Below are 22,862 nucleotides of genomic sequence, written 5' to 3' on the forward strand. Positions count from 1 at the left end.
AAAAAAACAAATTCAGCCCTAAATAGTGATGTTACTATTCGGCACTATTCAATGCTGTTTTTGTTATTTTCATAGTTCACATCTCTTAATATGTTTGAACTTTGAAGTTTTTCACGGCATTAGAACAACATCCACTTAAGATCCTGTAATTTTTAAAGATTTTTCCGAAACTTTAAAATATTCTTTTCGTGTGGTTTTCACTTAATGTTGGTTTTCGTATGATATTCTCCCGGTACGGTCCGTGCTGGGCCAAGGAGGGCCCATCTCATAAGAGAATCTGGCCGAACCAGCTGAGCAGCCCGCAGAAGAGAGAATACCTCAGCCACCATGCTGCGGAGGGCGGTCGCCGTGGAGGCGCGGCGGCGCATCTCCCTCGCCCCGGCGAGACTCGCGCACGAGCTCGCGCAGCCTCAGGCCCAGTCGGCAGGCTCCGATAGGCGCGGCTTTGAGCCGTCGTGGGTCCCGCTGTACAAGAGGATCTCGAAGGTGTCCCACGGCAGACCGCCGGGGATAGTGGCGGCGGAGATGGACGAATGGCTCCGCCAGAGGCTCCTGCTCTCGCAGCAGCAGATCCTCGCGTACGTCCGCGAACTAACCAGGTTTAAGAAGAACGAGGGCGCGCTCGAGGTGCCACCCCACCCCACCCATCTCTTCCTTTTGCTGCCTGTTCGATGTTGCATTAGCGATTTACCGGTCGTGCGCGAAGCATGCTTTTTCCTCCCCAAAAATGATTCTTGTGCTACTACCATTTGCAATCAGTTACGAGTATTATTGATAATCATGAAGGACGATGCTAAAGAGAAAAAAATCGAGAAAGAAAGATGCATTTGCCATGAGCTAGTTCAGTTGGAACAATGAATGTTGTGCTGTAGTTAGCAGGCTTTATTGCTTCTAACAGACTGCTGGAAAGATTTTGATGGATAATTTGTCTCAAACAAACATGTATTTTTCATGTTCAGTACAAATAACCGCAGATCAAACGTATAGAGTCTGGAGAGGTTTGACCAATAATGTCTACAACAAAACTATTTATGGTTAAGAATGGTCTTAAACAGAGTTAATATCCAATTTCCTGGAATTCATCTGTCATTGGTTGCTTGCCCATAACACACTCTACTGCTTAGCAGGGATCATGATTCTCGCACATGAATAGGCAAAAATACCTGGAGAAGAAATGTTCTAGAGGGAACAAAAGTACTCCCTCCGTTCCGAATTATTTGTCTCGGATTTGTCTAGATACAGATGTATCTAGACTCATTTTAATGCTAGATGCATCCGTATCTAGACAAATCTAAGACAAGTAATTTGGAACGGAGGGAGTAAGACTTAACATTAGAAAATGAAGGTTTATTATGTTCAAACAGCAGAAGGTTCAGATGGTAATGACATTCGTCTGTCCTAATGTTCTTTTTATGTTCACTATAATATTGTGGTACCAAACGTGCATGTGCTTTTCTGGTGCAATCTCTTTCTGAGCAAAGTATCTTTTTATTTTCACTGTATAATTTTCGCGCATGTTGTTATGTACCCAGTTGCTGGACTGGATTGAAGCTCGTGGAGCAAACTTGACTCCTGGCCATCAGGCAGTGCGGCTTGACCTCATTTCAAAAGTACATGGGATACAGGCAGCTGAAGAATATTTCTGGAGCCTACCAGATATATCTAAGTCATTGAAAACTTATTCCTGTTTGCTTAACTGCTATGGTAACCACGGGTTGGCATACAAAGGTCTGGAGCTCTATGAGAAGATGAAAGCCAAAAAAATTGTTCCAGACAAACTGGTGTACAACCGCTTGATGAAATTGTACCAAAAGGCAGGCCAGCCAGAGAAAGTTCTCTCCACATTTGAACAAATGCGAGAAAGTGGTATAAGTGCTGATAAGTTTACATACTTCACCTTGATAGAAAGCTATATCACAATGAATGACCTGGACGCTGCGGAGAAGGTCCTGGAAGAATTGCAGAAGGTGGCTCCAGTTCACTGGTCCCTGTACACTCTGATGGCAAACAATTACATTAAACTAGAGCTGTTTGGCAAGGCAGAAGTTGCCCTAAAGAATGTTGAGGAAGTTATGGATAAGGCTGAGTTGCACCCCTGGGTCACCCTCCTCTCCTTGCATGCCCATTGTGGCAATTCAACCGAGGTGAAGAGGATCTGGGAGTCGTTGAAGTCCACATTCAAGAAATGCTTGAACAGAAGCTATCTTGTGATGCTTCAAGCTCTGCGTATGCTTGATGACTTTGAGTCTTTGCAGCAAATCTTCCAGGAGTGGCAATCGAGCCATGAACGTTATGACATGAGGATAATAAATATTATGATCAAAGCTTACCTTGATAAGGGTATGATAGACAAAGCTGAAGCTATCCGTCAGAGCACAATGGCTCAGGGCCGTTACGACGAGGGGACAGTTTGCATATTTGCAGAGTTCTATTTGGATAAATCTGATGTTAATGCGGCACTGGAGATCTTGGGAGATGCAAAGAACATGGTGACGGCGCACAAATGGGTCCCATCGAAAGAGCTTGTGAGCAGATTTCTGAAGCACTATGAAGAGTCAAAGGATGTTGCTGGTGTGGAGTCTTTCCTCGAGTGCCTGAAGAGTCTTGAATGCCTTGATGCGGACACTTATGATGCCGTAATGCAGACCTATGTACTTGCAGGTAGAACCTGAGACGACGAAATTGCTGAAAAGTGCCTCCGGCAGTTGAAGTAGAAAGAGGAAAATCTTGTTTGTAGAATTAGAGGCTACCGTAGACCTTTTCCTAGAGCAGTACTATAACTTGTCGAAGATGTCATCATCTTGTAAAAGCCCGGGAGAAGCATCTCGTGTACATGATGAAATGGATGAACTTTGCCACCCTTTTCTGTCACCGGATTTCTGCATCTTACGTTGCAAAGTCTTTTGGAATTCGAAATTGCTTACGTTTGATGCTCTGCTAGCTCCGCCTGACTACTTTGTAACATCTATCTATACTGCTAATATGACGTAGTTATTTGCAAAACACAAAATTCTCAACTGCTTTTAAGTTACTAATGCAGTCGTTTGCTCAACCTAATAGCACAATATTTCTATAGAAGTTCTAATTACACATGAATTAAGACAAACTGTAAGTTACCTGATGAAACTTTGTTGTGGTTATGTTGTTTGGCCATCCAATAGAAGTTATAGTGCTTGGGTACCTTCAACGGCGTACCCAGGATTGGTTGATGCCCTGGGCCAAAAAATTTCTCCAAAACTACCCCAGTTTTAAGGCATACAAAAGTAACGCTCATTTGCAACTGATAAAAATGTGAACACAATATTTAATAGTGTTTCATCTGATAATGTAGCACATAACAAAAGACAATATAAAGGATAAATACAAAAGGGAGTACCAAATCAAAGGGTTGTTTGATTTTAGCTTCCGCAATTACATCTTCAATAGTAACCGATGATTCATCTTCAAGTATACAATTTGATATGCAAGTCAGTGCATAGAAAACAAGTAAAAAAACTGCTATTGGATGCAAAATATGAAACATTACCTCTAGGACGAGGTAAAATGCCTTTGCGTGTGCGATAACCCTGAAATCGCTCAATGGTCTTTAACTCTTCAATACTAACCAATGCATCTCGCTCAAGGTAACATACCATTCTGTGATTCGACCAATCATCACCCATCCTGTTCCTCAAGTCAGTTTTGATAATGCTCATTGCCGAGAAGGCCCTTTCCGCCGTTGCGGTTGTAACAGGTAAAATTAGTGCTAACTCAACAAGGCGGTAAACCAACGAAAAAGTTGTGTGCACATCACTCAAAACCATCCTCATGGCAAGACGACCAAGATCATTACAATTCATCAAATGTGGATCATCTCTTGCTTCATGAATGAATGAGTCCAGTTGGTTTCCAAGGACAAAACTAACTTCATATGCAGAGAGGTCAGAGCTACCTCTTGAGCTTGCGTTGGTTTTCCCTTGAAGAGGAAAGTGTGATGCAGCAAAGTAGTGTAAGTATTTCCCTCGGTTTTGAGAACCAAGGTATCAATCCAGTAGGAGACGATGCACAAGTCACTGAATACCTGCACAAACAATCAAGAACTTGCAACCAACGTGATAAAGGGGTTGTCAATCCCTTCACGGTCACTCGCAAAAGTGGGATCTGATAGAGATAGATAAACGGTAAAGTAAATATTTTTGGTATTTTCGGTTTATAGATTGGAAAGTAAAGATTGCAAAACAATATATCGGAAACTAGCAAGATGTAAACGAGATTCAATAATATGGAAAAGAGACCCGAGGGCCATGGAAAAGAGACCCGAGGGCCATAGCTTTCACTAGTGGCTTCTCTCGAGATAGCATGTATTACGGTGGGTGAACAAATTACTGCCGAGCAATTGATAGAAAAGCGCATAATTATGATGACATCATCTAAGGCAATGATCATGAACATAGGCATCACGTCTGTGTCAAATAGACCGACTCCTGCCTGCATCTACTACTATTACTCCACATATCGACTACTATCCAGCATGCATCTAGAGTATTAAGTTCATAAGAACGGAGTAATGCATTAAGCAAGATGACATGATGTAGAGGAATTAACTCAAGCAGTATGATGAAAACCCCATCTTTTTATCATCGATGGCAACAATACAATACGTGCCTTGCTGCCACTGCTGTCACTGGGAAAGGACACCGCAAGATTGAACCCAAAGCTAAGCACTTCTCTCATGGCAAGAAAGATCAATCTAGTAGGACAAACTAAACCGAAAATTTGTAGAGACTTGCAAAGATATCAAATCATGCATATAAGAATGCAGAGAAGAACCAAATAATATTCATAGATAATCTTGAGCATAAATCCACAATTCATCGGATCTCGGCAAACACACCGCAAAAGAATATTACATTGAATAGATCTCCAAGAACATCGAGAGAACTTTGTATTGAGAATCAAAGAGAGAGAAGAAGTCATCTAGCTAATAACTATGGACTCGAAGGTCTGTGGTAAACTAATCACGCTTCATCAGAAAGGTAATGGGGTTGATGTAGAAGCCCTCCGTGATCGATTCCCCCTCCGGCAGATCGCCGAAAAAGGCCCCAAGATGGGATCTCACGAGTACAGAAGGTTGCGGCGGTGGAAAAGTGGTTTCGTGGCTCCCCCTGATGTTTTTAGGGTATAAGAGTATATATATATAGGCGAAAGAACTAGGTCGGTGGAGCTACGAGGGGCCCACGAGGGTGGGGGCGCGCCCTCCTGCCTCGTGGCCTCCTCATTACGTCTCCGACTTCATCTCCAAGTCTTCTGATTTGCTTTCGGTCCAAGAAAGATCATCGCGAAGGTTTCATTCCGTTTGGATTCCGTTTGGTATTCCTTTTCTACAAAACTCTAAAATAGGCAAAAAAAAATAGAAGCTGGCACTGGGCCTTCAGTTAATAGGTTAGTCCCAAAAATAATATAAAAGAGCATATTAAAGCCCATTAAACATCCAAAACAGATAATATAATAGCATGGAACAATAAAAAATTATAGATTGTTGGAGAGGTATCAAGCATCCCCAAGCTTAATTCCTGCTCGTCCTCGAGTAGGCAAATGATAAAAACAGATTTTTTGATGTGAAATGCTACCTAACATATTTATCAATGCAATTTTCTTTATTGTGGCATGAATGTTCAGATCCGAAAGATTCAAGACAAAATTTTAATATTAACATAAAAACAATAATACTTCAAGCATACTAACAAAGCAATCATGTCTTCTCAAAATAACATGGCCAAAGAAAGCTATCCCTACAAAATCATATAGTCTGGTTATGTTCTATCTTCATCACATAAAGTATTTAATCATGCACAACCCCGATGACAAGCCAAACAATTGTTTTATACTTTTGATGTTCTCAAACTTTTTCAATCTTCACGCAATACATGAGCGTGAGCCATGGACATAGCACTATAGGTGGAATAGAATGGTGGTTGTGGAGAAGACAAAAAGGAGAAGATAGTCTCACATCAACTAGGCGTATCAACGGGCTATGGAGATGCCCATCAATAGATATCAATGTGAGTGAGTAGGGATTGCCATGCAACAGATGCACTAGAGCTAAAAGTGTATGAAAGCTCAAAAAGAAACTAAGTGGGTGTGCATCCAACTTGCTTGCTCATGAAGACCTAGGGCACTTTTGAGGAAGCCCATCATTGGAATATACAAGCCAAGTTCTATAATGAAAAATCCCCACTAGTATATGAAAGTGACAACATAGGAGACTCTCTATCATGAAGATCATGGTGCTACTTTGAAGCACAAGTGTGGAAAAAGGATAGCAACATTGCCCCTTCTCTCTTTTTCTCTCATTTTTTTTATTTGGGCCTTTTCTCTTTCTTTTTTATGGCCTATTTTTTTTTGGTCGGAGTCTCATCCCGACTTGTGGGGGAATCATAGTGTGACGCCCTCGATTCAATCGTACACTAATCATACACGCAAATGTGTACGATCAAGATCAAGGACTCACGGGAAGATATCACAACACAACTCTAGACACAAATTAAAATAATACAAGCTTTATATTACAAGCCAGGGGCCTCGAGGGCTCGAATACATAAGCTCGAAAACAAAAGAGTCAGCGGAAGCAACAATATCTGAGTACAGACATAAGTTAGACAAGTTTGCCTTAAGAAGGCTAGCACAAAAGCATCTACGATCGAAAAGGCAAGGCCTCCTGCCTGGGAGCCTCCTAACTACTCTTGATCGTCGGTGTCCGTCACGTGGTAGTAGGCACCCTCGGGGTAGCAGCAGTCGTCAAAGGTGGCATCTGGCTCCTGGACTCCACCATATGGTTGCAACAACCAGAAAGAAGAAAGAAGGGGGAAAAGGGGGAGCAAAGCAATCGTGAGTACTCATCCAAAGTACTCGCAAGCAAGGATCTACACTACATATGCAACATTATCAAAGGAAGGCTGTATATGTGGACTGGGCTGCAGAAATGCCAGAATAGAGAGAAGGTCTAGTCCTATCGAAGACTAGCATCTTCTCGAACCCACCATCTTGCAGCAACAGGAGGGAGTAGAGTAGCATAAAGTAAAGTGGTAGTAGTGTTATCAACCTCGGCCAGAGATCCTTTCTCGACTCCCTGCGAGAAAGCAATCCCAGAGCCATACTATCCAGTTATCTCCACAATCAAATCCTCATCACCATCCAGTTCTCATCACAAGTATCCAGTTCTAGTTGTATCGATCGGGATACAACTCCAAGTGTCCGTTACCGTAGGACAGGCTATCGATAGATGTTTTCTTCCCTGCAGGGGTGCACCAACTTACCCACCACGCTCGATTGACTCCGGCCGGACACACTTTCCAGGGTCATGCCCGGCCTCGGCCAAACAATACGCCGCAACCCGACCTAGGCTTAATAGAGAGGCCAGCACGCCGGACTAAACCTATGCCCCCAGGGGTCATGGGCCATCTCCCCGGGAACTCCTGCACGTTGCGTGGGCGGCCGGTGAGCAGACCTAGCTACCTCCCTAAAAAGGCGGGAGCTTACCAGTCCAACCCGGCGCGCGCCGCTCCGTCGCTGACGTCTATTAAGCTTCGGCTGATGTACACGACGCAGAACGCCCATACTATGCCCACGTGATGGTTAGTGCTATCAGGCCAGAGGCCCCTCGGATCAAATATCCAAATCGTAGTGGATTAGGAACGCGCGGTAACAAGCAGAGACTCACGAAAGATGTGACCCCGTTGCCCCGTCTCGAGGACTTGCGGCAAGGGCTAAGAATGCCCGACCACGCCTCGTAATTATCTCACGGGCACCTTCCAGGTCAACCCGTCTCCACATCACTTTCCAAGTAACAGTTGTAAAGTCCAAGTATCCGTGTGTCCAAACATCAAGAGGAAAAACCCAAGGAATCACCCTCGGTGGGTTCCACTCAATGTAATCATCAAGGTGAACGTAGAGGAATCACCCTCGGTTCACACTTGAGGGGTTGCACGACAGGGTCGTATCGGAAGTGGATAAAGAGGAAATCACCCTCGATGACCACGACCGAATAGCTACACTACAGGGTTAACATCAGAAGTGTTGTAGAGGTCTCACCCTCGGCACTCGATAGTAACCCAGCAGTGTCGAGCAACTAAGGGGAAAGTGAGGTGCGGTGCCGGGGCCTGGTCTTCAATCCCGTTGATCGGGTCTTCAAGTATTAAAGCAGGGGCAACAAGGACAAGGTGGGGGTCACTGATGGATCACTAACCAGCCTATACTAAGCAGTTTAGGATAAGCAGGTAAGGTGCAATAACAGGTACAAAAGCAGGCTATGCATCAGAATAGGAGCATACAATAACAGTAGCAAAAATCTAATGCAAGCATGAGAGAAAGGAATGGGCGATATCGGGATGATCAAAGGGGGGGGCTTGCCTGGTTGCTCTGGCAATGAGGGGTCGTTGTCGACGACGTAGTCGATCACCGGGGCATCAGCGGCCTCGGGGTCTACTGGAGAGAAGAGGGGGAAGAAACAGTAAATACATAGCAAACAGAGGTAACACTAAGCATGACATGACGATACGTAGCGCTAAGCGTGCTCTAACGCGGTACTACACGTTGCAGACGAAGGGGGGAAACATCCGAGGGTGAATTCCCGACGTTAGGTGAATTCCGGACAAAGAAAAAGAGGGGGAAAGTTCCAAGTTCAGCATGCTAGGGGCATGTGACAGATGAACGGACCACGTATTCGGATTCGTTGAATTTTTCTGAGCAACTTTCATATAGAAAACATTTTCATCGGAGTTACGGTTTATTTTCTATGAATTTTTAAAGATTAAACATTTTCTGAAATTAAATAAATTATCAGGAAGGTTTATTGCGTCAGCATGACGTCACAGCGACATCAGCAGTCAGCAGGGCGGCTGACCAAGTCAAACCTGGCCTGTGGGTCCAGCGGGACCCACATGTCAGCCCCTGATAGCCTAACAGTGTATTAAACTAACTAATCTAGGTTAATTAGTTACTGGACCCCACCTGTCATAGCCTAATTGGCTAAACTAATTAGTTTTAATTATTAAAACATTTTAATTAGAGGATTAAGTGGTGGGGCCCGCACGTCAGTGTCACAGGGATGCCTAGTCAGCAAGTTGACTGGGTCAACGGTTAGCGGGACCCAGTGGCAGTGGCTCAGCGGCGTGGTCCAGGGTTGCCGCGTCAGCGCCCCGTCGGACGGCGACCGGAGTCGCGCCGGCGACCATTCCCGTGGCGGAAGTCCGCCGGAGATGGCTGGAAAACGGCTACAAGGCTCGGTTCGCCGCGTTTTCGGTCACGTTCGAGAGCTGGCGTCAGCGCGCATCGCCAGGTGCCACCGGTTGGTCTCGGGGAGGCTCGATACGACGATGGCGAGAACCTTAGCGGCCACCGGAGTTCGGCCATAGGCGGGATGAGCGACAGAGGCCACGGGGATGGGATCTAGCGGCACGAGCGGCCGCGGTGAGCGGACCTGAGCACGTTCCCATGCTCGGGCGAGCCTGAGAGCGACTACAACGTCGACGACGAGCTATGCGGCGGAGCTAGGTTCGGGCGGCGATGGCAGAGGCTGCCATGGCGCGAGGAAGAGCACGGGGAGAGAGGGATAGGGAGGAGGAGCTCACTGGGCGCCTGTAGGTGTGCTCAGTGGGCTCGGGGCAGGCGCGGGGTGGCCGAATTCGACGCCGGCGTTCGTCGGAGCAGAGGAGGAAGAAGAGGTCATCGCGCTTGCTGTGGGGGCTCCTGGCTTGGTCTGGTGGTCGAGGAAGACGTCGCGGGGCACGACGGCGCTCGGGGATTCGTCGGAGAGGGCCGGGGACAGCGGTGGCCGCGGAATCAACCAACGCACGGCGACGGTGGCGCTCGGGAGGAGTGAGCGCGTGAGGAAGAGGGGAAAGGTGGATCTGGGGGGAAGAGGCGCAAGTGGGAGTGGGGAGCTGACGAGGCCAGGAGGCTCGGCCTTATCCCCTCGGCGCGAGCAGCGGGGTGGCGAGGTGGTCGGGCGGCGACCGCGCGGGCGCGTGCCTCGGTCGGGTGAACAAGGGAAGGGGACGACCGCGGGGAGGAGTGGGCTGGGCTGTGCACTGTAGCATTGGGCTACAAGTGCACAGTAGTAGCTAGGCCCTTTTCTATTTCCTTTTTTTTATTTACAGAGAGAGAAAGGGAATTATTTGGCCAACTATTTCACTTAGCAAACATTTGGGAGGTGTCCCATTAAATCCCTGGTGATCATAGACATTGCCACAATTATTTTGGAGACCAGAAGAATTCATTTGTTTTTTTTAAAGGATAGCATTTAAAAATGCTGAATTGGTGCTGTTATAATTGCTAATGTTCATCTTTGCACCAAAGTGATGTTGTGTTCCTTAACAAATAGTTGTTATGGAATTTTTGACAGATGATGAACATTTTTCCGGCAACTTTTGATCAACTTCAAACTTCACTTGAATTTGAATTGACTGGAATTTCAAATGGGATATTGGACAAAGGTGATTAAGCACTGTTTGGGTAAATGGTTAGCTTAATCACAGAGGGTTACTGTAGCATGACACTGGGGGTGTTACAAATCTCCTCCACTACAAGAAATCTCGTCCCGAGATTTAAGTGGGGAAGTAAAGAGTAACTTCGGGATAACTAATCCTTATAGGGTTAAGTATCTGGTGAACAACTCAGGGAATGAGGCAGAAGTATCCCTCGAGTTGAAACTTATTAAAACATCGAGAGCAAAGTATGAAGGTACAATAGGGAGTTTCAAACGAATGGACAAACGATTGATACCTGAACAGAGTGTGAGAAAGGGGTTCAGAGCATCGGGAATAGATCATCTCTCGAAAGGCGGCTCGTGACATGATACGAAGCCAAATGCAAGAATATTTCAGAATCAAAGATATACAGGAGAGTCAGGTTCCGAACTTATGGAACTGTGGGTTATGGGCCCACCATGTGGGTTAATAGAAGAAAGGGGGCCGATAGCAAGGCATGTCAGATGATAGACTGTCAGTTATGTTGGCAACAACGTTGGTACCAAGGGCGAGGGACGAAGAGAACCATTTTCCTGCTCGTTGAACGAGGCGGGCCAATAGGCAAAGTTCTCGTCCATCGGGGGTTACCAGGATGTCGTCAGCAATAGTAACAGGGCCACACTGACAGAGTTGTAAACCGAGGTGTTTCCATAAGCAGGGAATTATTTCTGCTTATAACATATATAGATCACAAGAAAGGTTGAGCAAACCAATGGAAAGGAAAATGTGTTTATCGAATCAACAACCCAAAGGAAGGGAAGATGTGTTTACTCATAAGAGTTGGGATTATATCCCTCCCAAGGGGAAGCGGAGCAGGATATACATGATATGACAAAAAGTTTAAATATCATTTAGATAAAGGGGGCGAGGGGATAATCATGATATTACCCATACAATGGTGTTTGGATAATAGATCAAGAAACACTCGACAGTGTGCTTCCAATGTTCATGGTTGATATTCGGAACACCTCAGTCATGCTTCGAGGTAGCATTAACTTGGTGTTACAAGTAGGGGCTGGAGTTGAAGATCACAAGAAATACTCAAAGAACGATTGCATGAATAGCAAGGAGTCCAAGGTATAACCAAGACATGATCAACATGTGTTGGAAAGGAGATAAGGGGGTTGTTAATGATAATTCAAATCATTGAAGGCCAAGGATGGTATTTCTCACCATGAATTCAATTGTCATTTCAACAGAAATCAAAATGTTGATGCTGATCACGACGCCTTTGTCGAGAGGCTCTATGAAGATGCCATCGAACAGCAACGACATCAAGCAAAAGGAATGTTGAAGCAAAGGCTATTGGAACCACGTATACGACACAAGCTCGGATTCGAGCTTGTTGTTAAAGGAGGAATGATAAGATGAGGAAGATTGACGTAAGCATAGCTCATCGTCGGAAGTTGTGCTCCAGAAGAAGGACCGGATAGCACAGTTAAAATTAGCTCGATAATGATATAGCCGATCAGGCTAGGAATGATGTGATGGAGTATCATTCCAATGAGAATTCACAAGAGGTAGTGCAATGACACAATATCCTCGAGATAACAGGGGGCAACACTCGAGGTAGATCGAAATAGAGGTTGGACAGATGAAAAGATCTATAGAAGACAAGTATTTTAATTTGTTCGAGAAATGGAATCAAGAAGAAACTATGGTCGGAACCACGGTTAAGAATGATCAAACCACCGATACAAGATGAACTTATAACAAGGGGTAATCATTTTTACGAGTAGCTTCCACGATAAGTTCTACATCGGGTCCATGGGCATGAACACAAGAGTTCAAGGTCGACTCCCACTTCTTCAATGCATAACCTTTCATTCACTCCTCGTTTTTCAAAGAAAATGTAGTGCAGAGGATTTATCTGGCGAAGTACCAGAAGAGTAAGACTCGTGAGAACTCTCGGGTTCCTCGGATTACGGAAGGCATAAGTTCAACCCATCGGGGCATTATTTTTTGAATCTATACAACCATCAACCAAGCAAAAGATACAAGTTCGAAAGCAGAGTATCGAAGTCAAAGCAGATGATACAATATACCGAAGATATTATGTATCATGGAAAAACTCACAAGAATTTGGATGTGAAGGACACAGTCGGATAACAACCCAGCAATGGATCTGGCGATTTTCGACAGAGTTGATGTGATTATCGGTAATCAATCAGATGAAGAAGGGGATGCAAAGGCATTGGCTTATAGAAACGTCTGAATGATTCGATGCTTGGGTACAAAGGAATTATGATTTCAAGACGAAGGATCAGAAGCAGAGGCTCTGATCAAAAGATGAGTAAGTTGAATAGACTTAGAGGTGCACCCGACCAAACCTTGATTGGGAAAGAACCAGCTCATATCCGGAGCGATGTCGGAGCCGGAAAGGAAATTTCCAAGGATTAATTGATGATTGCGAGTATTCGCTCACACGTTGAATCCATAGGAACAGAATGACAATCACAAAGAATTTTAAAGAATATTGCTAGACATATGGAATTAACCATAATGTAAGACGATAAGGAAGAACAGGAGCAATAGGCTACTAAGGATTATCGGTAGATCGAATAGTATTCCAAAGAATTTGTGAAACACATGAACAACTAGGGATAAACGGGTTCAGTGAATCATCCGTAGTGCAAAAAGAAGCCGCAAAGCAGAAGGCATAAAGGATTCTCGAAACAACGGAGAGTACATCTTGTAATAATAGGGGCAACTGGGTATGAAGGTACAAGCGGCAAGGATGTTATTTACGGGGATTATCTGTGGTCAGGAACTGCAAGGCAGTGGGCACAGGGTCTCGAGAAACCTCGAGGAATATCTGCAGAATCTTCTGGCGAAGCAAGCGATCATCGGTAATGTCGGGGCTCTCCGGGAGGAAGTGGGTACGAGAACCTAATGTCAGAGTCAATAAAATGTTTAACCCGAATAGACGAGAGATTAGAGTCCCAGAATATAGACGAGGAATAAAAGATCCTAATACCACCCAAATGGCGACGTGGGCCCGTAAGACACACAGTCATGTTAGTAAAAGTTTTGTAGTGACTAGACTCGACTTCGGCCAAGGAGTTGGAAGGGGGCTACCTACTGGCAGTCGGCTCTGATACCAACTTGTGACGCCCTCGATTCAATCGTACACTAATCATACACGCAAATGTGTACGATCAAGATCAAGGACTCACGGGAAGATATCACAACACAACTCTAGACACAAATTAAAATAATACAAGCTTTATATTACAAGCCAGGGGCCTCGAGGGCTCGAATACATAAGCTCGAAAACAAAAGAGTCAGCGGAAGCAACAATATCTGAGTACAGACATAAGTTAGACAAGTTTGCCTTAAGAAGGCTAGCACAAAAGCATCTACGATCGAAAAGGCAAGGCCTCCTGCCTGGGAGCCTCCTAACTACTCTTGATCGTCGGCGTCCGTCACGTGGTAGTAGGCACCCTCGGGGTAGCAGCAGTCGTCAAAGGTGGCATCTGGCTCCTGGACTCCACCATCTGGTTGCAACAACCAGAAAGAAGAAAGAAGGGGGAAAAGGGGGAGCAAAGCAACCGTGAGTACTCATCCAAAGTACTCGCAAGCAAGGATCTACACTACATATGCAACATTATCAAAGGAAGGCTGTATATGTGGACTAGGCTGCAGAAATGTCAGAATAGAGAGAAGGTCTAGTCCTATCGAAGACTAGCATCTTCTCGAACCCACCATCTTGCAGCAACAGGAGGGAGTAGAGTAGCATAAAGTAAAGTGGTAGTAGTGTTATCAACCTCGGCCAGAGATCCTTTCTCGACTCCCTGCGAGAAAGCAATCCCAGAGCCATACTATCCAGTTATCTCCACAATCAAATCCTCATCACCATCCAGTTCTCATCACAAGTATCCAGTTCTAGTTGTATCGATCGGGATACAACTCCAAGTGTCCGTTACCGTAGGACAGGCTATCGATAGATGTTTTCTTCCCTGCAGGGGTGCACCAACTTACCCACCACGCTCGATTGACTCTGGCCGGACACACTTTCCAGGGTCATGCCCGGCCTCGGCCAAACAATACGCCGCAACCCGACCTAGGCTTAATAGAGAGGCCAGCACGCCGGACTAAACCTATGCCCCCAGGGGTCATGGGCCATCTCCCCGGGAACTCCTGCACGTTGCGTGGGCGGCCGGTGAGCAGACCTAGCTACCTCCCTAAAAAGGCAGGAGCTTACCAGTCCAACCCGGCGCGCGCCGCTCCGTCGCTGACGTCTATTAAGCTTCGGCTGATGTACATGACGCAGAACGCCCATACTATGCCCACGTGATGGTTAGTGCTATCAGGCCAGAGGCCCCTCGGATCAAATATCCAAATCGTAGTGGATTAGGAACGCGCGGTAACAAGCAGAGACTCACGAAAGATGTGACCCCGTTGCCCCGTCTCGAGGACTTGCGGCAATGGCTAAGAATGCCCGGCCACGCCTCGTAATTATCTCACGGGCACCTTCCAGGTCAACCCGTCTCCACATCACTTTCCAAGTAACAGTTGTAAAGTCCAAGTATCCGTGTGTCCAAACATCAAGAGGAAAAACCCAAGGAATCACCCTCGGTGGGTTCCACTCAATGTAATCATCAAGGTGAACGTAGAGGAATCACCCTCGGTTCACACTTGAGGGGTTGCACGACAGGGTCGTATCGGAAGTGGATAAAGAGGAAATCACCCTCGATGACCACGACAGAATAGCTACACTACAGGGTTAACATCAGAAGTGTTGTAGAGGTCTCACCCTCGGCACTCGATAGTAACCCAGCAGTGTCGAGCAACTAAGGGGAAAGTGAGGTGCGGTGCCGGGGCCTGGTCTTCAATCCCGTTGATCGGGTCTTCAAGTATTAAAGCAGGGGCAACAAGGACAAGGTGGGGGTCACTGATGGATCACTAACCAGCCTATACTAAGCAGTTTAGGATAAGCAGGTAAGGTGCAATAACAGGTACAAAAGCAGGCTATGCATCAGAATAGGAGCATACAATAACAGTAGCAAAAATCTAATGCAAGCATGAGAGAAAGGAATGGGCGATATCGGGATGATCAAAGGGGGGGGGGCTTGCCTGGTTGCTCTGGCAATGAGGGGTCGTTGTCGACGACGTAGTCGATCACCGGGGCATCAGCGGCCTCGGGGTCTACCGGAGAGAAGAGGGGGAAGAAACAGTAAATACATAGCAAACAGAGGTAACACTAAGCATGACATGACGATACGTAGCGCTAAGCGTGCTCTAACGCGGTACTACACGTTGCAGACGAAGGGGGGAAACATCCGAGGGTGAATTCCCGACGTTAGGTGAATTTCGGACAAAGAAAAAGAGGGGGAAAGTTCCAAGTTCAGCATGCTAGGGGCATGTGACAGATGAACGGACCACGTATTCGGATTCGTTGAATTTTTCTGAGCAACTTTCATATAGAAAACATTTTCATCGGAGTTACGGTTTATTTTCTATGAATTTTTAAAGATTAAACATTTTCTGAAATTAAATAAATTATCAGGAAGGTTTATTGCGTCAGCATGACGTCACAGCGACATCGGCAGTCAGCAGGGCGGCTGACCAAGTCAAACCTGGCCTGTGGGTCCAGCGGGACCCACATGTCAGCCCCTGATAGCCTAACAGTGTATTAAACTAACTAATCTAGGTTAATTAGTTACTGGACCCCACCTGTCATAGCCTAATTGGCTAAACTAATTAGTTTTAATTATTAAAACATTTTAATTAGAGGATTAAGCGGTGGGGCCCGCACGTCAGTGTCACAGGGACGCCTAGTCAGCAAGTTGACTGGGTCAACGGTTAGCGGGACCCAGTGGCAGTGGCTCAGCGGCGTGGTCCAGGGTTGCCGCGTCAGCGCCCCGTCGGACGGCGACCGGAGTCGCGCCGGCGACCATTCCCGTGGCGGAAGTCCGCCGGAGATGGCCGGAAAACGGCTACAAGGCTCGGTTCGCCGCGTTTTCGGTCACGTTCGAGAGCTGGCGTCGGCGCGCATCGCCAGGTGCCACCGATTGGTCTCGGGGAGGCTCGATACGACGACGGCGAGAACCTTAGCGGCCGCCGGAGTTCGGCCATAGGCGGGATGAGCGACAGAGGCCACGGGGATGGGATCTAGCGGCACGAGCGGCCACGGTGAGCGGACCTGAGCACGTTCCCATGCTCGGGCGAGCCTGACAGCGACTACAACATCGACGACGAGCTATGCGGCGGAGCTAGGTTCGGGCGGCGATGGCAGAGGCTGCCATGGCGCGAGGAAGAGCACGGGGAGAGAGGGATAGGGAGGAGGAGCTCACTGGGCGCCTGTAGGTGTGCTCAGTGGGCTCGGGGCAGGCGCGGGGTGGCCGAATTCGACGCCGGCGTTCGTCGGAGCAGAGGAGGAAGAAGAGGTCATCGCGCTTGCTGTGGGGGCTCCTGGCTTGGTCCGGTGGTCGAGGAAGACGTCGCGGGGCACGACGGTGCTCGGGGATTCGTCGGAGAGGGCCGGGGACAGCGGTGGCCGCGGAATCAACCAACGCACAGCGACGGTGGCGCTCGGGAGGAGTGAGCGCGTGAGGAAGAGGGGAAAGGTGGATCTGGGGGGAAGAGGCGCAAGTGGGAGTGGGGAGCTGACGAGGCCAGGAGGCTCGGCCTTATCCCCTCGGCGCGAGCAGCGGGGTGGCGAGGTGGTCGGGCGGCGACCGCGCGGGCGCGTGCCTCGGTCGGGTGAACAAGGGAAGGGGACGACCGCGGGGAGGAGTGGGCTGGGCTGTGCACTGTAGCAATGGGCTACAAGTGCACAGTAGTAGCTAGGCCCTTTTCTATTTCCTTTTTTTTATTTACAGAGAGAGAAAGGGAATTATTTGGCCAACTATTTCACTTAGCAAACATTTGGGAGGTGTCCCATTAAATCCCTGGTGATCATAGACATTGCCACAATTATTTTGGAGACCAGAAGAATTCATTTGTTTTTTTTAAAGGATAGCATTTAAAAATGCTGAATTGGTGCTGTTATAATTGCTAATGTTCATCTTTGCACCAAAGTGATGTTGTGTTCCTTAACAAATAGTTGTTATGGAATTTTTGACAGATGATGAACATTTTTCCGGCAACTTTTGATCAACTTCAAACTTCACTTGAATTTGAATTGACTGGAATTTCAAATGGGATATTGGACAAAGGTGATTAAGCACTGTTTGGGTAAATGGTTAGCTTAATCACAGAGGGTTACTGTAGCATGACACTGGGGGTGTTACACATAGTCTCCATCATCCTTTCCTCACCGGGACAATGTTCTAATAATGAAGATCATCGCACTTTTATTTACTTACAACTCAAGAATTACAACTCTATATTTAGAACAAAATATGACTATATATGAATGCCTCCGGCGGTGTACTGGGATGTGCAATGATTCAAGGGTGACATGTATGAAAATTATGAATGGTGGCTTTGCCACAAATACGATGTCAACTACATGATCATGCAAAGCAATATGACAATAATGGAGCGTGTCATAATAAACGGAATGATGGAAAGTTGCATGATCAAGTGGATGGTGAATGCATGTCCGCGGCTTGAAGTGATCAAACGATCCGTTTGCATTGAGGGTGCCCGCCGGGCCTTTGCCTGTGCGAAGGTGCATTGGGGCAAGCTGGATGCGGAGAAGCTGGTGAAGGACGGGCCGCTGGAGGGCAAGGCGCATCGCTGTCCCGAGAGATATTATGAAGGCGTTATGAAGGGCGCTCGTCTCGTGGCCGATGAATGTACCAAGGACACAATTTTAGAATGAATTCACTTCTGTCATGTTTGTAATATATGGACGAAGTTACTTGCGCTATGTAGCATTTTTTGATTTAAAATATTACCTTCTGTGCGGCTGTTTATAAAATTCTGAAAGTAGGCCAGTTGTCGACTTCCGCCCCCACGCAACTAGTACTGGGGCGTTCGTGGAAAACCCAGACACTCTTTATCCAAATGTTTGGTCCCTAAAGGAGGTGTCTAGCGTAACGAACGAGGCAATCGGACTATGCGGCTTTATAACCTTCACTTAGCCATAGAAGTCTACAATTTTAAATTTTGGCGAAGCCCCTAGAATTCGGAAAGCCGAACTGGGGCGCTATATACGCCTAAATCGGACGAGGCCGATTCCTTGCCTAAAGCGGAAAAATCTTTAAGAATTTTGAGACCTCTCGAATAGCGACCAGCTCTCGCCACATCATGCCGGTCAGTTTTCGGCTTTCTCTACTGAGGTGCTCGTCCGGAAGAACCGGGACACAATCGCAGTAGTTCTCTCTGCGCTACCTTAGCCGATATAACGAAACGTAAGGTACCAAAACGAGGGAGCCGGGCTAACCCAACTGTAGACCCAAGACATGATTCGGAGCTGATGCATACGGTGCTATAAGTTCGGGGTGCCGCACTGTTGAAAGTGTTCGGACTTTGTTTGCCGTATTGCGGGGCGCCATATGAAGCCCCTGGTAAAATAAACGTACCAAAGTGTACGGATGCAATAGTGAATAAACATTTATAGAAAAAATGTGCAGATAGGAATAATAAGCTGACGCTATATATGATCTCCCATTGATGAATAATACATTTAAGCGTATGTTTACAATGGGTGCGTTTAAGCAGAAGTAAATGGGGCTATTTAACATGTCCTATCCAAGCGCAGGCTGCATGTAGGTATATAAAACAGGTATAACGATCGTGAATAGATTCCACCTGGGTATTTCCTTTTGTGCGCAAAGCCTGTTGCCTCCTTGGTTTTCTCTCCTGTGTAAGTCCGACAATCCGGATCTTCTGAGGAGGCTGCCCTAAAGCAATGTCCTGAAAAATAAAAAGGAAGGGTTACGAAGGTATGTTGCGGTGATACCACACTGTTGACTGAGTCACTAATGAGCCTCCGCCTGTACCCATGATATTTTGAGTGCGTAATTGTGTACGCGTGGTACGAATGCTGCTTTGATAGGGCTTGAGCGGAGGCCGGACTGCTAGTCGCGCTCTTGGCGTGCCTGGTGATCCTGTTGCGGGGTGCTCCAGACTCGCTTGACGGTGTTCGAGGTTGTCGTCGCCGGATTGGTGGTTTGTCGGAGGAGGCCGCATTGTACTTCAGCTGCAAGGGCTGCAGTATGCTCTCCTGTACGGAGAGAGCGGTCCATATTTCCGTTGACTGTTATGACCCCGCGCGGTCCCGACATCTTGAGCTTGAGGTATGCATAGTGTGGTACCGCATTGAATCTAGCGAATGCGGTTCGTCCGAGCAGTGCGTGGTAACCACTACGGAAAGGGACGATATCGAAGATTAACTCTTTGCTTCGGAAGTTATCCGGAGATTCGAAGACCACTTCTAATGTTATAGAGCCCGTACAACGGGCCTCTACTCCAGAAATTACACCTTTAAAGGTGGTTTTGGTGGGCTTGATCCTTGAAGGGTCGATGCCCATTTTGCGCACTGTGTCCTGATAAAGCAGGTTCAGGATGCTGCCTCCGTCCATAAGGACTCGTGTGAGGTGAAATCCGTCTATGATTGGGTCTAGAACCAATGCGGCCGAACCGCCGTGATGGATGCTAGTAGGGTGATCCCTACGATCAAAGGTGATCGGACAGGCTGACCATGGGTTAAATTTTGGGGCGACTGGCTCCATCGCGTAGACGTCCCGTAGTGCTCGCTTCCGTTCCCGCCTGGGAATGTGAGTTGCGTAGATCATGTTGACCGTTTTCACCTGGGGGGAAATTTCTTCTGTCCCCCCGTGTTCGGACGCCGGGGCTCTTCGTCATCGTCGTTGTGTAGCCCCTTGTCCTTGTTTTCGGCGTTTATTTTGCCAGCCCGTTTGAACATCCAGCAGTCTCTATTAGTGTGGTTGGCTGGCTTGTCTGGGGTGCCATGAATTTGGCACGGTCGCTTCAGTATGCGGTCCAGACTGGACGGTCCCTGATTGTTTTGTTTGAACAGTTTCTTCCGCTGACCGGATTTGGATCCGCTGAATCCGGCGTTGACTGCCGTGTCTTTGGTGTTATCGCCGTTGTTCCGTCGCTTGTGTCTGTTGCGCCGTAGCTTGCCATTATTGTCACGGACGTCTGAAGTGCCAGAATGTGGCGTAGTGCTGCTGCGAGCCAACCAGCTGTCCTCGCCCACACAAAAGTGGGTCATTAGTATCGTGAGAGCTGCCATGGACTTGGGTTTCTCCTGGCTGAGATGTTGGGCGAGCCAATCGTCGCGGATATTATGCTTAAAGGCCGCCAGGGCTTCGGCGTCCGGACAGTCAACTATTTGGTTCTTTTTAGTTAGGAATCGAGTCCAGAATTTCCTGGCTGATTCTCCGGGCTGTTCAGTAATGTGGCTCAAGTCATCGGCGTCCGGTGGTCGCACATATGTGCCTTGGAAGTTGTCGAGGAATGCGTCTTCCAGGTTTTCCCAACTGCCAATGGAATTTGCGGGCAAGCTGTTTAGCCAGTGTCGGGCAGGTCCTTTGAGATTAAGGGGAAGATATTTGATGGCGTGTAGATCATCTCCGCGGGCCATGTGAATGTGGAGAAGGAAGTCTTCAATCCATACTGCGGAGTCTGTTGTGCCATCATATGATTCGTTGTCTACAGGTTTGAACCCTTCTGGAAATTCATGATCCATCACTTCATCGGTGAAGCACAGGGGATGTGCGGCGCCTCTGTGCCGGGCTATGTCGCGATGCAGTCTGACTAAGTTTGGCTGGTTGTGTTCGGCCCGGCCGGATTTACTGTTAGTGTATCCGGTATGACGGGCATCGTCATGTGCTGCAGCGCGCCCCCGTGATCCGTAGATCGATCTTGTTTGTCTTGCGGTGTTATCCAATCTATCGCGCAGGTCCTGAGTATTTCCCCGGGCCGTAGTAAACTGGCGCGGGGGTGCGGGCTGGTATTCGGGCTGATATGCCGTTTTATCCCGGCCACGAGGTGGCCGGTCGGCCGTGTGGCGCTCGAGTCCATATTCCTCGGCTGCCAGGACTTATGTCCATCTGTTTGTGAGCAGGTCTTGATCAGCTTGAAGTTGCTGCTGCTTCTTCTTCAGGTTCCTCGCAGTGGCAATAAGCCGGCGCTTGAATTACATTGTCAAAGGCCATGCCTTTGTGATCAACAAACAACTGAAAGTACTGGAATTCTGGAACAACTGCTGTCATGTGCAAAGTGTCAGTGTCACAGTCCACAATCCGCAGTCCATCGCCTAAATTCTTTCTAGGCAGTAACCAGTAAATAACATGCTTAGATTGGTCACTATATCCCAATTGCTGCATAAAATCAGTGAGCCAAAGAGGAGACCATGTATCTACTTCGCAACCATCGAACAGAGCAACTTTCCCATCGACATATGTCTTCGATCGGCCAAATCTGCAGAAGAATCCAGCATAGTTGATTTCTACGGTAAAAACCTCCTCTTGTGCTCCTAGGTATCGAGGGATTCAGTCAAATACTACCATCAATTCGAGTCAGAATCCGCGGAAAAAGAGGATCGAGGGTTAGGGTTATGGGCACCACACTGACCGTATCGTGGAGGAGGATCTCCGGGTCGCCGATGCACGGGCACCATCCTAGCGGCGCCGCCGCCGGACAAGCGCCTACGATGGCCGCCTGCCTCTTCTCACCGGACCACCGTCGTCGATCTCCCCTGTTTCGCCAGAGCAGAGAGAGGTGGGGAAGAGGAGAGGAAAAGGACTATGGCTGCGGAGAGATTAGGGTTGGGGGGCTCTTTTGAAAAAACATACGGCTGGTCGTTATCCCGCGTGGGCCCTCGAGTCGACGTGGCGGCGGTTAAAGCGCCACGCGAGCTGGTCAGCGGCGGCCAGACGAAATTAAGACTTCGGATGAACAACTTAGAAGGAATTAGGACCCAGGTGTGCATTTTGAAAGAATTAGGACCCAATCGACACTTTTGGGAAAGAATTAGGACCGCGCTTGCATTTTACTCTAAAATTTATGTTTTCTGATTTTTTTTCAAGAAAAGACCGGGCATGAAATCGTCTTTTCGCCCCCAAAAAACCTCAACAAACCCCACGGAACGCGGCCGAACACGACAGCCAGTCCGCCGCCCATGTTGCGCACGGCGATCCCCGCGGCGGCGCGGCGGCGCATCTCCTTTGCCCCGGCAAGATTCGCGCACGAGCTTGCGCAGGCGCAGGCGCAGGCCCAGTCGGCCGTCCCTGGACGGGACGGCCTTGAGCCGGCGTGGGTCCCGCTGTACAGGAGGATCTCGAAGCTGTCCCATGGCAGGCAGCCGGGAATGGCGGCGGCGGAGATGACCAAATATCTCCGCGAGAGGCGCCCGCTCTCGGAGTACCAGATCGTTGCCTACATCCGGAAGCTCCGCAAGTTCAAGCGTCACGCGTGCGCGCTCGAGGTGACCCC

General features: G+C 47.7%; 2 protein-coding genes across 2 annotated transcripts in view; both read left to right on the forward strand.

The window, feature by feature from the left end:
• Nucleotides 1-305: 305 nt before the first annotated feature.
• LOC119323555 (pentatricopeptide repeat-containing protein At4g01990, mitochondrial-like) lies at nucleotides 306-2,919 on the forward strand. The gene is made up of 2 exons (XM_037597243.1): nucleotides 306-627; nucleotides 1,533-2,919. The coding sequence occupies exons 1-2, from the start codon at nucleotides 328-330 to the stop codon at nucleotides 2,670-2,672; spliced, it is 1,440 nt and encodes a 479-aa protein (XP_037453140.1). The 5' UTR covers nucleotides 306-327; the 3' UTR covers nucleotides 2,673-2,919.
• A 19,587-nt stretch (nucleotides 2,920-22,506) lies between these two features.
• LOC119323556 (pentatricopeptide repeat-containing protein At4g01990, mitochondrial-like) overlaps nucleotides 22,507-22,862 on the forward strand; it is a 3,913-nt gene continuing 3,557 nt past the window's right edge. The window contains exon 1 of the mRNA XM_037597244.1: nucleotides 22,507-22,854. Coding sequence (XP_037453141.1) covers nucleotides 22,549-22,854 — 306 coding nt within the window. The 5' untranslated portion in view covers nucleotides 22,507-22,548. The remainder of the gene's footprint in view (nucleotides 22,855-22,862) is intronic.

The sequence above is a fragment of the Triticum dicoccoides genome, chromosome 6B, assembly GCF_002162155.2.
Source record: "Triticum dicoccoides isolate Atlit2015 ecotype Zavitan chromosome 6B, WEW_v2.0, whole genome shotgun sequence".
In the NCBI taxonomy this organism is placed as follows: Eukaryota; Viridiplantae; Streptophyta; class Magnoliopsida; order Poales; family Poaceae; genus Triticum; species Triticum dicoccoides.

Bases quoted from the DNA above. Each gene is read 5' to 3' on its own strand.
- LOC119323555 (XM_037597243.1), top strand. From the start codon at position 328: ATGCTGCGGAGGGCGGTCGCCGTGGAGGCGCGGCGGCGCATCTCCCTC. The intron at 628-1,532 runs GTGCCACCCCAC...TTATGTACCCAG, and splicing joins AGAACGAGGGCGCGCTCGAG to TTGCTGGACTGGATTGAAGC.